At 38.9% G+C, this 14,618-nt stretch overlaps 1 protein-coding gene across 1 annotated transcript in view; it reads left to right on the top strand.

The window, feature by feature from the left end:
* The first annotated feature begins 675 nt into the window (after positions 1–675).
* Positions 676–14,618, top strand: part of COPB2 (COPI coat complex subunit beta 2) — a 52,121-nt gene continuing 38,178 nt past the window's right edge. Inside the window, exons 1-5 of the mRNA XM_042781868.1 lie at positions 676–813; positions 7,920–8,057; positions 12,865–12,951; positions 13,154–13,280; positions 14,169–14,317. Coding sequence (XP_042637802.1) covers positions 676–813; positions 7,920–8,057; positions 12,865–12,951; positions 13,154–13,280; positions 14,169–14,317 — 639 coding nt within the window. The remainder of the gene's footprint in view (positions 814–7,919; positions 8,058–12,864; positions 12,952–13,153; positions 13,281–14,168; positions 14,318–14,618) is intronic.

The following is a 14,618-nucleotide window of genomic DNA, read 5'->3' as shown; positions in this document are numbered from 1 at the left end:
TCATTACACAACTGAGTGTTCCCATCTTCTAGAGCACAACAGACCTGAAGGCTCTTCCGCCTCACTCTGCCCTCAGAGGCCTGAAGCTCAGCTCGGGAGTTCGTCTCTTATCTTCTCAGCCTGTACCAGTGCACGGCCCGTGGTTCGCAGAGAACCCTCTAGGTCTCGTTCTCTAGCTCACCAGGCGTACACTGGTCTTGGAGTTTGCTTCGTCTTCTCTCCCTTTCCTCTTCTCAATGGAGGCATCAGAGGAGGACTGGCAGCGTTTCTCAGCCTCTGTAACGCTAACATAGGGGGAGCTTCTTCTGCCATTAGCGTCCAGCAAGGATTAAGCATTTCGCTTTTCTCATTATTTTTCTCGCTTAGTTTTCCAGTTCTAGTGCATGTTAAGGAGCTCCGTGACACTGCCCTCCGCGGTCACCTCCCAAGTGATGCCAGGCCAAATCGCCACAGAGTGGAACGCCTCGTTGCCCAGGAAACAGGGGAGGGGCTTGGAAAAACTCCAGGCAAACGCCAGGTTTGCGCAGGCGCCTGGGCCGTGGTCTTTGCCTATCGCGAGAATCGCTTCCCGGAAGTTCCACGTCAGTCAGTCGGCTAGTCAGCGGGTCGGTGGGTCTGTCTTGGCCTGAGTTGCTGGTAGCAAACGAGAGCTGTCGGATCTGGACAGACGGAGTCATGGTAGGTCTGGGCACCACTCGTGGGAGTAGGACCTCGCCGAGTGTGGCTCACTCTTGGGGCTCTTGGACTGGGGCCGGCAGTAAGCAACGGCTGGGCTCTTGGTGCGGCCGCCGCGTCCGGCCTTTCCAGGTCCAGGTCTGGAAGTGAGCCTTGGGAAGGAGAAGCCTCTGGGGCCCAGAAATCGAGGGTGGCTTGTTGAGGCGTTGCCTGCGAGTATGATATCTTTGACTCTTCTGGCACTTGTCACAGCACCTCTTGTCTTCAGTGGGGTCCGTGGTTTGGGGAACTCAAGAGGCAGAAAGTGTCGAAGCGTTGGTACAGTTACATCGTTCTGCCCTTAAAAAAATCCACGTCCCTCATCTTGCAGTTAAACAAGCAACACTCTTAAACTTAAGTTTGTACAGCTAATTATGGCAGAACTGGCACTAAAACGAGATTCTTGTCATTTTTTATGGATCATTAATCCCTTAGAGAAACTGATCAAAGTTATTGATACTCCCAGAAAGATGCATAAAAGACCATACTCAGTTTTACATAGAATTTCATTGGGTACACAGTCTAGGAAACCCAGTGGGGCAGTTCTGTTCTATTTATATAGGGTCCCAATGAGCTGGAATCAACTTGAGGGCACATAACAATTACACACAGACACGCTTCCCATCCTCAGCTTCATCTGTGGACTTTCTTGGTTCCCCAGGTTAAGAAGCCCTGACTGAGACCCCACATCTCTTAATTATGCAATATCATATAATTACGAGCTGCTGTGATTTAAGGTCTGCTATGGTGGCATAGAGCCTAAGGCATTTGACTGCTAACCAGAAAGCTGGAGATTCAAACCCACGTGCCACTCCTTGGAAGGAAGATCACGCAATCTACATCTGTAGTGATTCTGCCTCGGAAACCCAAGGAGGGGTCCCTATGAGTCGGGTCTGACTCGATAGCACATAACAACATGCTTGCAAAAAGGACCTTGGATCTGCCTAATTTCATTTCTTTTGCAGCCTTTATAGTTAAGAATGTGTTTCCGTAAAGAGTTATTTCATTTATTCTTTAGCAGATTTATAATTTTTGTATACTTCACACAATATTTATTCATTCTCTCATTTACCAGAGAGCATTTACTATGTGCCATGTAGTTTGCTAAAACCTGGCCTTCACTCTCTAATTCTCTTAACAGGTGTGAGATAGAGCTATCAATAATGCCTGTTGAGTGCTTACCATAGGCCAGACAATGTTCTAAGGGCTTAACATTTAATTTTATTCTCATAACAATAAGCAGTAGATAATAGTACTGTCCTTATATTATATAGGTCAAACCTGAGAGAAGTTAAGGAAATTTGCCTACTATTGCACATTAAAATGAGTTGTGGGACTGAAATTTGAATCCAGGCAGCATGACTTTCTAGACCTGAGTTATACTACTTGTCCTTAATACCCCCATATTGAATGTATAAGATGCTGTGGAGATAAATGCATGTATAAGTAATGACCCTATCCTCAAGGAGTACCTACTCTAGTAAGCAAGAAGAGATATACACAAATGTACCATGAATGATTGAAATCTTACAGGAGAGGGAAGGGTACTTCTGGCTCAGGTCATCAGAGAGGTCTTACTAAGCTGAGTCCTAAATGCATGCAGCTTGGAGGGAGACATTTAGAGTTGAGAATACAGTATAAGCAAGACCAGAAGCCTTTTCTAATGCATCTATCTGCCCACTACTCTCCCTAGGTCCAGCAGGCTGTTTCCCTCCATACCCTGTAGAGATGTGTATCTTTGCACTTCTGGTACTTTGACAGTTTTTTGGTGTTTTTTTTTTTTATTTTTTTCTGTTTCTTTTTTTGTAGAAATAATACTATGAATAGAGTATAGAGGAAAGGAACGGCGTATTCAAGGAAAAGGAGTACGGAGTAGTTTAATTTGATTAGAGTATAAAGTTCATTCAGGGATATGATGGGAGATAAGTCCAGAAAGATAATTAGGAAATAGATTTTCCAGAGTCTTGCACATTAGGAAAAAGGGGCTGATTGTTATTTGATTAACAGCAAGAACACTTTTGGGAATTTTTGATCAAAGGGGAATTAAAGTGGTTTTGGCAGATCCCTCTGGTTTAGGAGAAGGGCTGGTTAGATTGGTGAGAGATAGGAATTGGGGCAGAGGTGGGGGAATATTTAGGAGTTATCACAAATAGTTGGTCATTACCATAGAGACATTGATAAGAGTCTTATTGGTGTAGTGGCAGAAAAATAAAAAATAGAAAGATAGTAATAATTACAAAAAAAGACCTGAAAACTGATTGTTGAGTGCAAGGAAGTATGAGCTATCAAATGTAACTTGTATCTCTAAGCCCCAGTCAAAATGGACTATTCGTGCCTACCCTTTTTCACCACAGAGTGGAAAACTGAAAATATCTCTCACTGGAAGACACCCTAAATGCAATGCTGTTAGTGTTTTGAGAATCACATTCAATGTTAAGCCGTTAGAACAGTGCCTGGCTTATAGTAAGCACTCACGTCTGACTAGAAGACACCTCCACCTTCACCCAAAACAAAACTGATTTTTCCCCTCATAGAGCTTAGATGCTGGGCAGAGAAACAGATGGATAATTAGGCTGTTAATGATGACGCCCCCCCCCAACACACACACACTTTATTAAACCAAAAAAAAAAACACCTCACTGCCATCAAGTCGATTCCGACTCATAGTGACCCCCATTGGGTTTCCAAGGCTGTAAATCTTTTTTTTGTTGTTGTTGTGATTTGGGTGAAAATTTAGAGAGCAAATATACTTTCCATACAGCAGATCACATACACTTTGTCTTATGACATTGACCACAATTTAGCACAGTGCAACATCTCCTCTCCCACTTCTTCCTGATAGGTACCGCTTCCCTGTGACCATCCCTCTATGTACTTCTAACCCCTGAGCTGTCTCCCTGTGCCTGAGCAGCCCTTCTTTCTCTCTTGCTTGTTCTCTCCAAGGAGTGTGTCTACCTCAGGTAAATGCTCAGCTAGTATGCCTGTCTACTGCTTGGCTGGAAGCTACAGGTGTGTGTTCAATTCCAGACCTGAAGGACAGCTAGGGGCCATAGTCTCAGTGGTTCCACCAGGCTCCATTGGGCCAGTAAACTTGTTCCCCGCTTTTTTTTTTCCAAGTGATTTTGACTATTGTTTCACATTGTGCCCCGTGTCTATCCAGGATCTTCTACAAAGATCCTCTTCCAAGTGGTTGACAATAGTAGCCGAGCACCGTCTATTTCTTCTGGTCTCATAGTCGTATAGGCTGCAGATTGGATGGTGCACCAATCGCTAGGACTGATTGTTTCCATGAATTTTTGGTTTTCTTCATTCTTCTTGGTCCTGGACGAGGAGAGACCCATTGTTGCATCTAGATGGCAGCTTGCAAGCTTTTAAGATCTCAGTCGCTACTAGCCATAGTAGAAGGTGGAACAATGATTTGTGTAGTATGTTATGCCAATTGAGCTTGATGTCCTCTGGGACTATGGTCCCGTGCCCACAGGTTCAACTGCTCGGTCCGTCTGGGTAGCTGTCAGTGGCCAAGCAGTGACTACAACCTTGCCCCTTGTCAGCCCCATTATACACCTGGGAATTCAGATCATACACATAAAGTTATTGGACCACTTTCTGCCAACCCTGTACATGTTCTTGGGTGCACTCTCCACTTCATATAGATACCTAATATTTCAGCCTGTCCACCCATCTATCTACCCATATACCCGTGTTTGCCTTCATTGAGCATGTCCAAGGCTGTAAATCTTTATGGAAGTAGATTGCCCCATCCACCAGCCTTCTGGTTAACAGCCAAATGCCTTACCTACTATGTCATCAGAGCTCCTTACTTTACTAAAATCCTACTCAAATACTACCTTCAGCCTGACTGACTTACTAATATTACCAACTAAATTTCCTTTTGCTCTCCTTTTAACTATTTGGCTTTTTTTTTTGTTTTTACCTGTTTTGGTTCTTACTGCATTCTGCATTGTGTTGAAGTTAATTTATATACTTGCCTTATCATTCTTACTAGATTGTAAGCTCCTTACAATCAATTTACTCACCTTTTATTTCCTGCAACAACAAATATGTTTGTTTTGCCTATAGAAAATTTTCAACATTTACTTTATGCCTATCTTTCAAGGCCCAATTCACATGCCTCCTCCATGAAGACATCCCTAATTTCTCATAGCCAGAAGTGATCTATACCCATTTAGAACACCCTTGTCACTTTTGTTTCACTTAACTTTTGTGGTACTTACACACTATTTTTTGTATCATTTGCCTAATTGGTACCTCCTTGTGGACAGATCTAGCATAGTACTCATGTTTATATTCTGTAGAGTGCCCGGTGCGATGTCTTGTTCAAAGTAGTCACTAAATGTTGGGAGAAATATGATAGCAAGAACCCACACCTGTGCTCTTTAAACTGGAATTTGTTCAGTGAGAGTTATCTAAGGTTTACCATACCCCTGGCTCACCTTCCTGGAGTGTCTTTTTACTCAATAAGTCATTTAAAACATTTTTATGATAAAACATACACAGCTTGTAAGTGTCCAGTTTCCTTACTTACTGGAGAAAGAGTGTGATATGTGCTGGCTTATGTGAAAACTGCACAGTAGTTCCATCAGTAGACACTTTGTTGACTGAAGGGAACCAGAAAAAAGGAGTTTTCTGGATTGTAACTAATGGGGCAAAATTCAAAAATGGATGAAATAAAAGGTCTTGTTTCCTTGAAATTGCAGAGAAAGAGGGTGGTTTGAAGGTAGAACTTTTGAGAGGGAGAGGAAGGTATAGTAGTGGAAATGCTTTTCAGGTGATTGAGAAGAAGAGACAGAGAACTCTGATCTTCTGAAGTAAAGTAAGAGCTAAAGGCAGTTGTTGAATGTGAGAAAACCATGCACAGAAGTGAGAACCAGTTTTGAAGTAAACCCACATATAATAGAGGCCCAAAAAGAGATAAACAAAGGCCTTGTGAGGTGTGTGGTTTGTCTCAGGAAATTTTCTCTGCTAGCTCTATTTTATGCTGAAAAGTAACCTGAAATTTCTGTCCTTTTTATGATCATCATGGAAGCTCACAAAACTAAAGATTAGATAGAAAATCAGCTTGCCAACTAAACATTGAGATTGGGTTTAAGTCCTCTTGAAAGGGAGATATGTTTTAAGTCAGCTTTCCTCAACATGCTTTCAAGAGAGAATTAAGCTCTACTGCCCTAAAGCATCATTGTATTTAATGAATTAACTTTTCTCCTAGAATAGCACCCTTGGGAGAATTGAGAAAATAGTTACTAAAGTAATATTCTGTATTCTCTGGTTCAGATGAGGAATCTGGTTGATAAAATAGACTTTATAAGGGTTGGCTTGTGACTGTGGTTGTATATAAGTTGGACATTTATAACCTGGGAACTGCCTATGCTAGTACTTCATAACACTTAGACTTTTTCTGATATGACATGAATGACAGGTACAAAATTGTGATGTAGTGACTATTTTATATTTATTTTGTTAGCTATTCTATAAACCAGAGGTTTCCTAGAGTGTGGCTACCAAGATCCTTTCAGGTGATGCACAAATTTAAAACTATTTTCTTAATAGTAGTATGCTATAGAACTGAAAATGGCCAGACTTTGTCTGTCATACGTTGGTTATGCTATCAGAAGGGACCAGTTCTTAGAGAAGGAATAATGGTTGGTAAAGTAAAGGGTCAGTGAGAAAGGGGAAGACCCTCAATGAGATGGATTGACACAGTGGCTGCAACGATGGGCTCAAAGCATAACAACAGTTGTGAGAATAGGCTGGTGCAATGAGGACCGAGCATTGTTTTGTTCTGTTGTACACAGGGTTGCTATGAGTCAAAACCAAGTCCACAGTATCTTAACAACAACAACATTGGCCTTTTGCACTGTGTTGATAATTGCACGATAGTATACAAGTAATGGATGATGAAACTATTGGCACCTTAGCTGCAAGTTAAGGCTGGGACACCAATTTGTACTGAAAGTTTATTTTTCACTCTCACACAGTTAGTTAAAAAGTTAAAAAAAAAATTCTGTTTCACTTAATTTCCTCAATGAAGTAAAAATTATTAAATTTATTACATTTCGACTCTTGAGCACATAGTTGTTTAATATTCTGTGTGCTTAAACGGGAAGTATCCATAAAGTACATCTGCTGCATACCCAACTATGATGGTTGTCTCAAGGGAAGGCACTTGTACAGTTACTTAAGTTGCAAGCTTTATTTGAAAAAAACCACTAACAGATAAAGTATAGTTATTTAAACTTAGATATTTGGGAAATATTTTCTCAAAAATGAAAGAATTTTAGCTGGCCACTGACAGATTTGTTGCCTATGGTAAAATTGGTGCTTTCAAGTGAAACTTCTATGCCCGTGAGCCTGACAGATTTCTAAAATTTAAAACACTTACAAGTTGAGATCTCTAGTGATGTTAATGGATGTGATTTTTTTTGATACTGTATAGTGAAATGTATCAATATTTGAAAGATCTGTATAACTCATTGAACCAGCATTTTCAGATTACCAATGTATCATATTACAGAATCATGTACAAGTTAAAGATCAAAGTACAGGGTAGGCCAGTGGATTTTAATGCAGCAAAGTATGAAAAGTTCATTGATGGTTTCATATTGCATGATATGCAATAAATACATCTAAGAAACTACTGCTTTTTGACTTTTGGTGTGACATTGAAGAATATTCAGTTATATAAAAAAGATGATTAAAGTACTGTCTCTTCCAACAAATTCCATATGAAGCTGCATTTTCATTGTATTTGTGAATCCAAATAATACATTACAACAGATTGAAGGCAGAAACAGAGAAATCACCTGTCTTCTATTAAAAAAAAAAAAAAAAAGCTATTTTTCATTAAATTTCTTTTGAAAAGAGTTATTTTTAATAAAAATGTTTAGCTTAACCTATAATGGGTTTATTTTTGTTACTTCAAAATGAATGAATACATAAATATTTTAAACTTATGTTTTAATTTTTAGTATGGTAGTATCAATAGATATAACCCCCATAAGCAAAAGCTCTTTGAGAATCTTCAAAATTTTTAGAATATATGGGATTTAAATTAGAAACTGTGTACACAACTTAGCAGAGTAAAAACTGAATTGTTTTTGTAGAACTCTTAATGCACTGTTTTTAGTCAATATCTCCAACTTATTAATCTGGCTTAGCAATGTTATGTTTTATTTGTTTTTCCTTAGCCTTTGCGACTTGACATCAAGAGAAAGCTAACTGCTCGATCTGATCGAGTCAAGAGCGTGGATTTGCATCCTACAGAGCCATGGATGTTGGCAAGTCTTTACAATGGCAGTGTGTGCGTTTGGAATCATGAAACACAGGTGGGAACTTTTAAGGACTATTAGAAATAAAATCCTGTGTTAGATTGTTTATAATAAAAGACAAGAGATAGCATATCAGACCCAGTAACTACACAAACTGCTTTCTCAAATTGGTGTAAAATATTTTAAATAAAGAAAACATGAATGAACATACAGCTTTTGGGAGAAACTTATGAGCACTTTGCATACAGTATTCAGATATCATAGCAACTCTGAAGTAGGTCGTATTAGCTCTTTCTGAAATTGAGGAAACAGGCTAGAGGAGCACTTGCTCTAGATAAAATATTTAATAATTAATTTTCCATTTAGGGAATAATCTAGCAATCTTAAAAATATTTTAATTTTATATTATTTTGCCAAATGCTCTACATACTGTTATGTGGATAAATTTCATTCAGCCATCCAGATTAGGTTATATCAGAAATACCTGTGGTCAGCTTTTGATCATATACTTGGGAGTATCTGTCTTAAAAATTATCTGCTTTAAATCTTATCTCATTCTCTTTCACCTGAGTAAATAATATAGCCTTCAAATTAGTTTATTTCTTACTCTCCATAGCCTTTATTGACTATCCTTAATCTTCTTATTTCAAACTACAGAACATCCAGTCAATACTATACTATACAGAAGAGCTCTGGTGGTGCAGTGGTTAAAGCACTCAGCTGCTAACCAAAAGCTAGACAGTTTGGGCCCACCAGCTGCTCTGTGGCAGAAAGATGTGGCAGTCTTCTTTCATAAAGATTTATGACTTTGGAAGCCATTTGGGGCAGTTCTGCCCTTTCCTGTAGGGTCACTTGAAATCAGAATCGACTCGATGGCAGTGGGTTTGGGTTTGGTTTGGTACACCATGTAGTTAGTCATCTACTTATATAGTAATTATCCTCAGCATCCAGGATTACATTCTTTAAATCCAGCTAAAATTCACATTTGAGAAAGTTAAGGTGGGAAAATAGGATTAGGAATGAAGGTCAGGAGTATGATAAACCTAAAAGCACCCTTACATTCATATACTCACTAAAATGGAACAGTAAGGACTGCACTAAATTAAGACTCATCCATGACATTTTATACATACATATTATTTTTTCATTCACCACTAGATCCCCAGTGTTTGTAATAGTACCTGACACTGAGTGCTGAATATTATTTGTGGAACTGATGAATAATAAGCATTCCATTTACCATTGAAAACTTTTCAAGATTACTGTCTTCTACAATTTCAGATTTATAATTTGTGAATTCCTTTTTGCCTTGATGCAGATAAAATGCATGCTGATAGGTATTTGTTTTTGGTCTGTTTCTCCATCCAAATGTATAGACCCTTTCTAATTTTATACCTTCAGATATATTGATGCTCTTCCCGTCTTATACCCATTCTTCCCAGAGTCTCCATCCACTCCATTTAGCCATCTGTCAGCTCTGTCATTTCCGTGTGGTATGTTCTAAAGCCTAGGTGTATTTCCCTTTGGATTTCCCTAGGCTTCATCGTACTATATCTTTGTTTCATCTGGGTCATCCTCTTTGCTTATCTGCCTTTTCCCTTTGTATTCTCTTTGCCCTCTATCTTTACATTTGTTTCCCTTCTCATAATTCATTTCATTTGGTTATTTGTTTAATTTCCCTCTTTCCTTGGAGACTAAAGGATCTGTGAGGGCAGAGATTATATTAGTTTTATTCCCTACTATTGCTCCAGAGGGAGTTCTGCTAGTGTAGTGCCTGAAGCACTTGACCGCTAACCAGAAGGCTGGTGGTTCAAACCCACCAGCCACTCCTTGGAAGGAAGATGGGGCAATCTACTTCCATAGTGATACTGCCTCGGAAACCCAAGGAGGGGTCGCTTTGAATCAGGTCCGACTCGACAGCACATAATAACAACGTTGCTCCAGAACATAGCACAGTACCTGGCACAGTGTCAGGCTTGTAGTAGATATTCAATACATCTTTGTTGAATGATTGATCTATCTTTGCTTCCCTCTCCCCGCTCCCCCCAACCAGAAGGCTGGCAGTTCAAACCCACTAGCTACTTACTCCTCAGAAGGAAGGTTGGGCAATCTACTTCTGTAGTGATACCACCTCGGAAACCCAAGTAGGGGTCGCTATTAGTTGGGTCCGATTCAACGGCACATAACAACAACAGTTGTCCCCAGGGGAGCTCTGGTGGCGTAGTGCCTAAGACATTTGACTGCTAACCAGAAGGCTGGCGGTTCAAACCCACCAGCCACTCCTCAGAAGGAAGGTTAGTCAATCTACTTCTATAGTGATACCACCTCAGAAACTCAAGGAGGGGTTGCTATGACTTGATGGCAGTGAGTTGAGTTTGTTGTTTTTTGAATTGTCCCCAGCAGGAGTTACTTGGCATTCACTTATTGTTGTTAGATGCTGTTGAGTCGGCTCCACCTCACGGTGATCCTGTGTACAGCAGAATGAAACACTGCCTGGTCCTGTGCCATCCTCACAATGTGTGCTAATCTTGAGCCCATCGTCACAGCCACTGTGTCAGTCCATCTCATTGAGGGTTTTCCTCTTTTTTGTCATTCCTCTGCTTTACCAAGCATGATCACCTTCTCCAGGAACTGGTCCGTTCTAACAACATGACGAAAGTACATGAGATAAAGTCTAGCTATTCTCACTTCCAAGGACCATTCCGGTTGTACTTCTTCCAAGACAGATTTGTTCATTCTTCTGGCAGTCCATGGTATTTTCAGTATTCTTCACCAACCACAATTCAAATGCATCAGTTCTGCTGCTGTCTTCCTTATTCATTGTCCAGCTTTCACATGCATATGAGGCTATTGAAAAGACCATGGCTTGGGTCAGGCAGAACTTAACAAAGTGACTTTAAAGAGATCCTTTGCAGCATATTTGCCCCATGCAGTATGTCATTTGATTTCTTAACTTCTGCTTCCATGGGCAATGATTATGGATCCAAGTAAAATGAAATTGTTGGCATTTTCAGCCTTTTCGGTTTATCATGATGCTGCTTATTGATCCAGTTGTGAGGATTTTCATTTTCTTTATGTTGAAGTGTAATCCATACTGCAGACTGTAGTCTTTGATCTTCATCAATTAGTGATTCAAGTCACCTTCACTTTCCACAAAGCAGGGTTTGTGTCATCTGCATATCACAGGTTGTTAATGATTCTTCCTCCAGTCCTGATGCCGCATTCTTCTTCATATAGTCCAGCTTCTCAGATTATTTGCTTAGTATGCAGATTGAATGTTGTTGTTGTTGTTATGTGCCATCAAGTTGTACCTGACTCCATAGCGACCCCTCCTTGGATTTCCAAGGCGCTATCACTAGCAGCTCTACTTACATACTTTTATATAAGTATAATGAAAGGATACTAACAACACACCTTTCCTGCTTTTAAACCATTCAGTATCCACTTGCTCTGTTTGAAAGACTGCCTCTTGTTCTATGTACAGGTTGTTCATGAGCACAATTAAGTGTTCTGGAATTCCTGTTATTCACAATGTTATCCATAATTTGTTACGACGCACACAGTCAAATACCTTTGTATTCGTGTATATTGAGAGCAAAATTCTTCAGCAAGGTGAAAAAAAAGGGGAGGGTATTGGAAGTAAATTCAAAATAATTGAATTTCAAATTAGGGATAATATATTTTGTTTGGTGGGTGCAATAGCAAAAAAAAAGTATTTTAGGATTTGAAGCCAACTTGTTAATTAAATTACCTTTTAAGTACACTGAGCCTCAGATTACTTATTTTAAATAAAGATAAAAGATAAAATGTTTGTTTTCCCTATATCACAGGGTTATTGAAAGGATTGCATTAAGTTAGATGAAATTGTACATGAGACCTTAAAGTACTATATAAGTATTTGTTAATATTTTCTTAACTTATATTGGATGTTGGTACATATTGTATGTATGTAGCTTTTTTCTGCTTTTTAGATTGATTAGCTCTTGTTGTTGTTGTTGTTATGTGCCGTCGAGTCAGCCCCGACTCATAGCGACCCCTCCTTGGGTTTCCGAGGCAGTATCACTACGGAAGTAGGATTGCCCAACCTTCCTTCCGAGGAGTGGCTGGTGGGTTTGAACCGCCAGCTGTCTGGTTAGCAGGCAAGTGTCTTTGCCACTATGCTACCAGAGCTCCTGATTAGCTCTTAGGGAAGGAAATTATTTCATGTGTCATAGTCACACTGTGGCACTTAACATGGTGCCAGACCTTGGCTACTTGTTCTGTACCTGCCTTCTCAGCAGATCCCAGGGTTTGTAGGTTCTGCATGAGCTTTTATGCATCTTTCTACCATTAGATTGCATGTTCTTTCTGACGCTTGCTGCCAGTGTTCAGGTCCTATTCATCTGGTTATATAGCATGGAACTGATGTCCCCACTAATTCAGTCTTTTTCTGAAGAGTCTTTGAAGTCTGACTTGAGAAGCAAGAGCAGGCTCAACAATTGTGAACCAGTCGCTGTTCTTTTTGTTTTTTTTAAAGGGAAAAATGCACATAGTTAATCAATCAGTAAGATTGTGCTTATGTTCTCTAGTTCGTCACTGCTGTCTGGTCCAAAAAGAGAGATTGTAAAATGATAGTTTGATTTTCAGTATTTAAAGAACAGTCATCAAAGTGGGAAGCCAAAAGTTGCGTTCATCTCTGCTCTTTCATGTGTTTCTACCACTACTGATACATATATTTTGTTTGAATATTGAGTTTTCATATTTTAGTCTGAGAATATTTTTAAATTCAGTGAGATCTAAATAATTGAATGTTTTAAACATAGTAGAATAGATTTTTGAGTTATTTTCTCATAATTCAAAATGTATATTCTTATTAAATTTTAAGACACTGGTGAAGACATTTGAAGTGTGTGACCTACCTGTTCGAGCTGCAAAGTTTGTTGCAAGGAAGAATTGGGTTGTGACAGGAGCAGTAAGTAATTACATGAATCTGTAATCCCATTTTCTGAATTGATTGGTAATTATGCAAATGAGTTACCGACTTTTAATTCCTAATTCCATACCCCTCCCCCCAATATTTTGAAGCATGGACTTCATTTCTCAAGTCTGTAATATAGTTTTTCATGCCTTTTACTTCCTAACAATGATGATGGCTTTGAAATGTCATTTTCTAGGATGACATGCAGATGAGAGTGTTTAATTACAATACCCTGGAGAGGGTTCACATGTTTGAAGCTCACTCAGACTACATTCGCTGCATTGCTGTTCACCCAACCCAGCCTTTCATCCTAACTAGCAGTGGTAAGAGATGACTCCTTTGTGTCATGTGTGTCTCTTTGGGTAATTCATACTCATACAATTCTTTTATTGATACTCATGCTATTCTTTTATTGCTATTATAAGTAGTGTTCTAATTCCAGATAGTCTTTAGACTGTTTAAATCCATTGAAATGCTACATCGATGCTGCTTGCTTTTGTAGTTTAATGAAATATCAACGGTACCTAGGATTTGTGTAGCAGTTGCTCAGACTCTTGTCAGGAAGGACCTGAAGGTCTAAATGCTTAAACATCTGCTGAACAGAAAGCTCATTTACATACTGATGAGTGAATTTTTGGCAGATTGCCATATGATAGTTTTATCTTTGTATTCTGACTAGTTTGCCCCTATGTTTAAAACAGTGGACCTTTTGGAGGGCAATTAAAACAAGTAATACTGAATTGGTAATAGTTATTTAAAGCATTTTTAAATTAAAAATTGTGAAGTAACTCAAAACTTGTTTTAACCAGTCTTGTTTCAGAAAAGCTTGTGTCAGAAAATGATTATTCTCTAGTCATTGCCATCATTATTCAGTTATACTTAGTGTCTAATGAAACCTGTGTTGACCTTTTGTCACTCTTTAAATCTTACTAAGTTTTTCTTTAATTTGTCACAAGATTTTTGTTGCTATTAGTTTATAATTTCTCTATTTTATTTATCTTCACTCAACTGTAGAGCATTAACTTTATTCTTAAAATAAATAAGAATTTGGAAAAATCTATTCAGTTCTCATTCTGTTTCTGTAAGTCTTGGAATGTATGATTTGTGTTGTTAGACCTTTTGCCTTAAAAGGCACAAAAGCTCTGTGTCTTAGTTCTGAAATGAAAGAAATAAAGAAATTGCAACTAACTTGAAACTTTCTTTTGGCCTAGATGACATGCTTATTAAGCTATGGGACTGGGATAAAAAATGGTCTTGCTCACAAGTGTTTGAAGGACACACCCATTATGTTATGCAGATTGTGATTAACCCCAAAGATAACAATCAGTTTGCCAGTGCTTCTTTGGATAGGACCATCAAGGTAAGCTGTCCACTGTTTGTGTCTGTCATGATTGTGGGTAGAATGTAGTTATTTTATGACTGGCTTCTCAGAAAGTTATTCCTGTTTTGGGAGTATCTCTCAAAAGCTCATCTTGAAATAAAAGTAGAGCTGCTCCTTTTGATCCAAAAGGACATGTTCTGTTTAGAAAAACAGTGAGGCAGCTATGGCCCCTAATGAAGAAGTATTTTCCCACAGGAAGACAATGTGTCATAAGAGTAAGAAAAATACTGATATCTTTTCTAGGTTACTGCTTTCATTTCTTTTTCTTTTTTTTTTTTTT

This window comes from Orycteropus afer, unplaced genomic scaffold, assembly GCF_000298275.1.
Source record: "Orycteropus afer afer isolate SDZICR_OR568_19922 unplaced genomic scaffold, OryAfe1.0 scaffold00188, whole genome shotgun sequence".
NCBI classification, from domain to species: Eukaryota; Metazoa; Chordata; class Mammalia; order Tubulidentata; family Orycteropodidae; genus Orycteropus; species Orycteropus afer.
The sequence above is the reverse complement of the archived record's forward strand: the minus strand, read 5'-3'. Positions and strand labels throughout refer to the sequence as shown.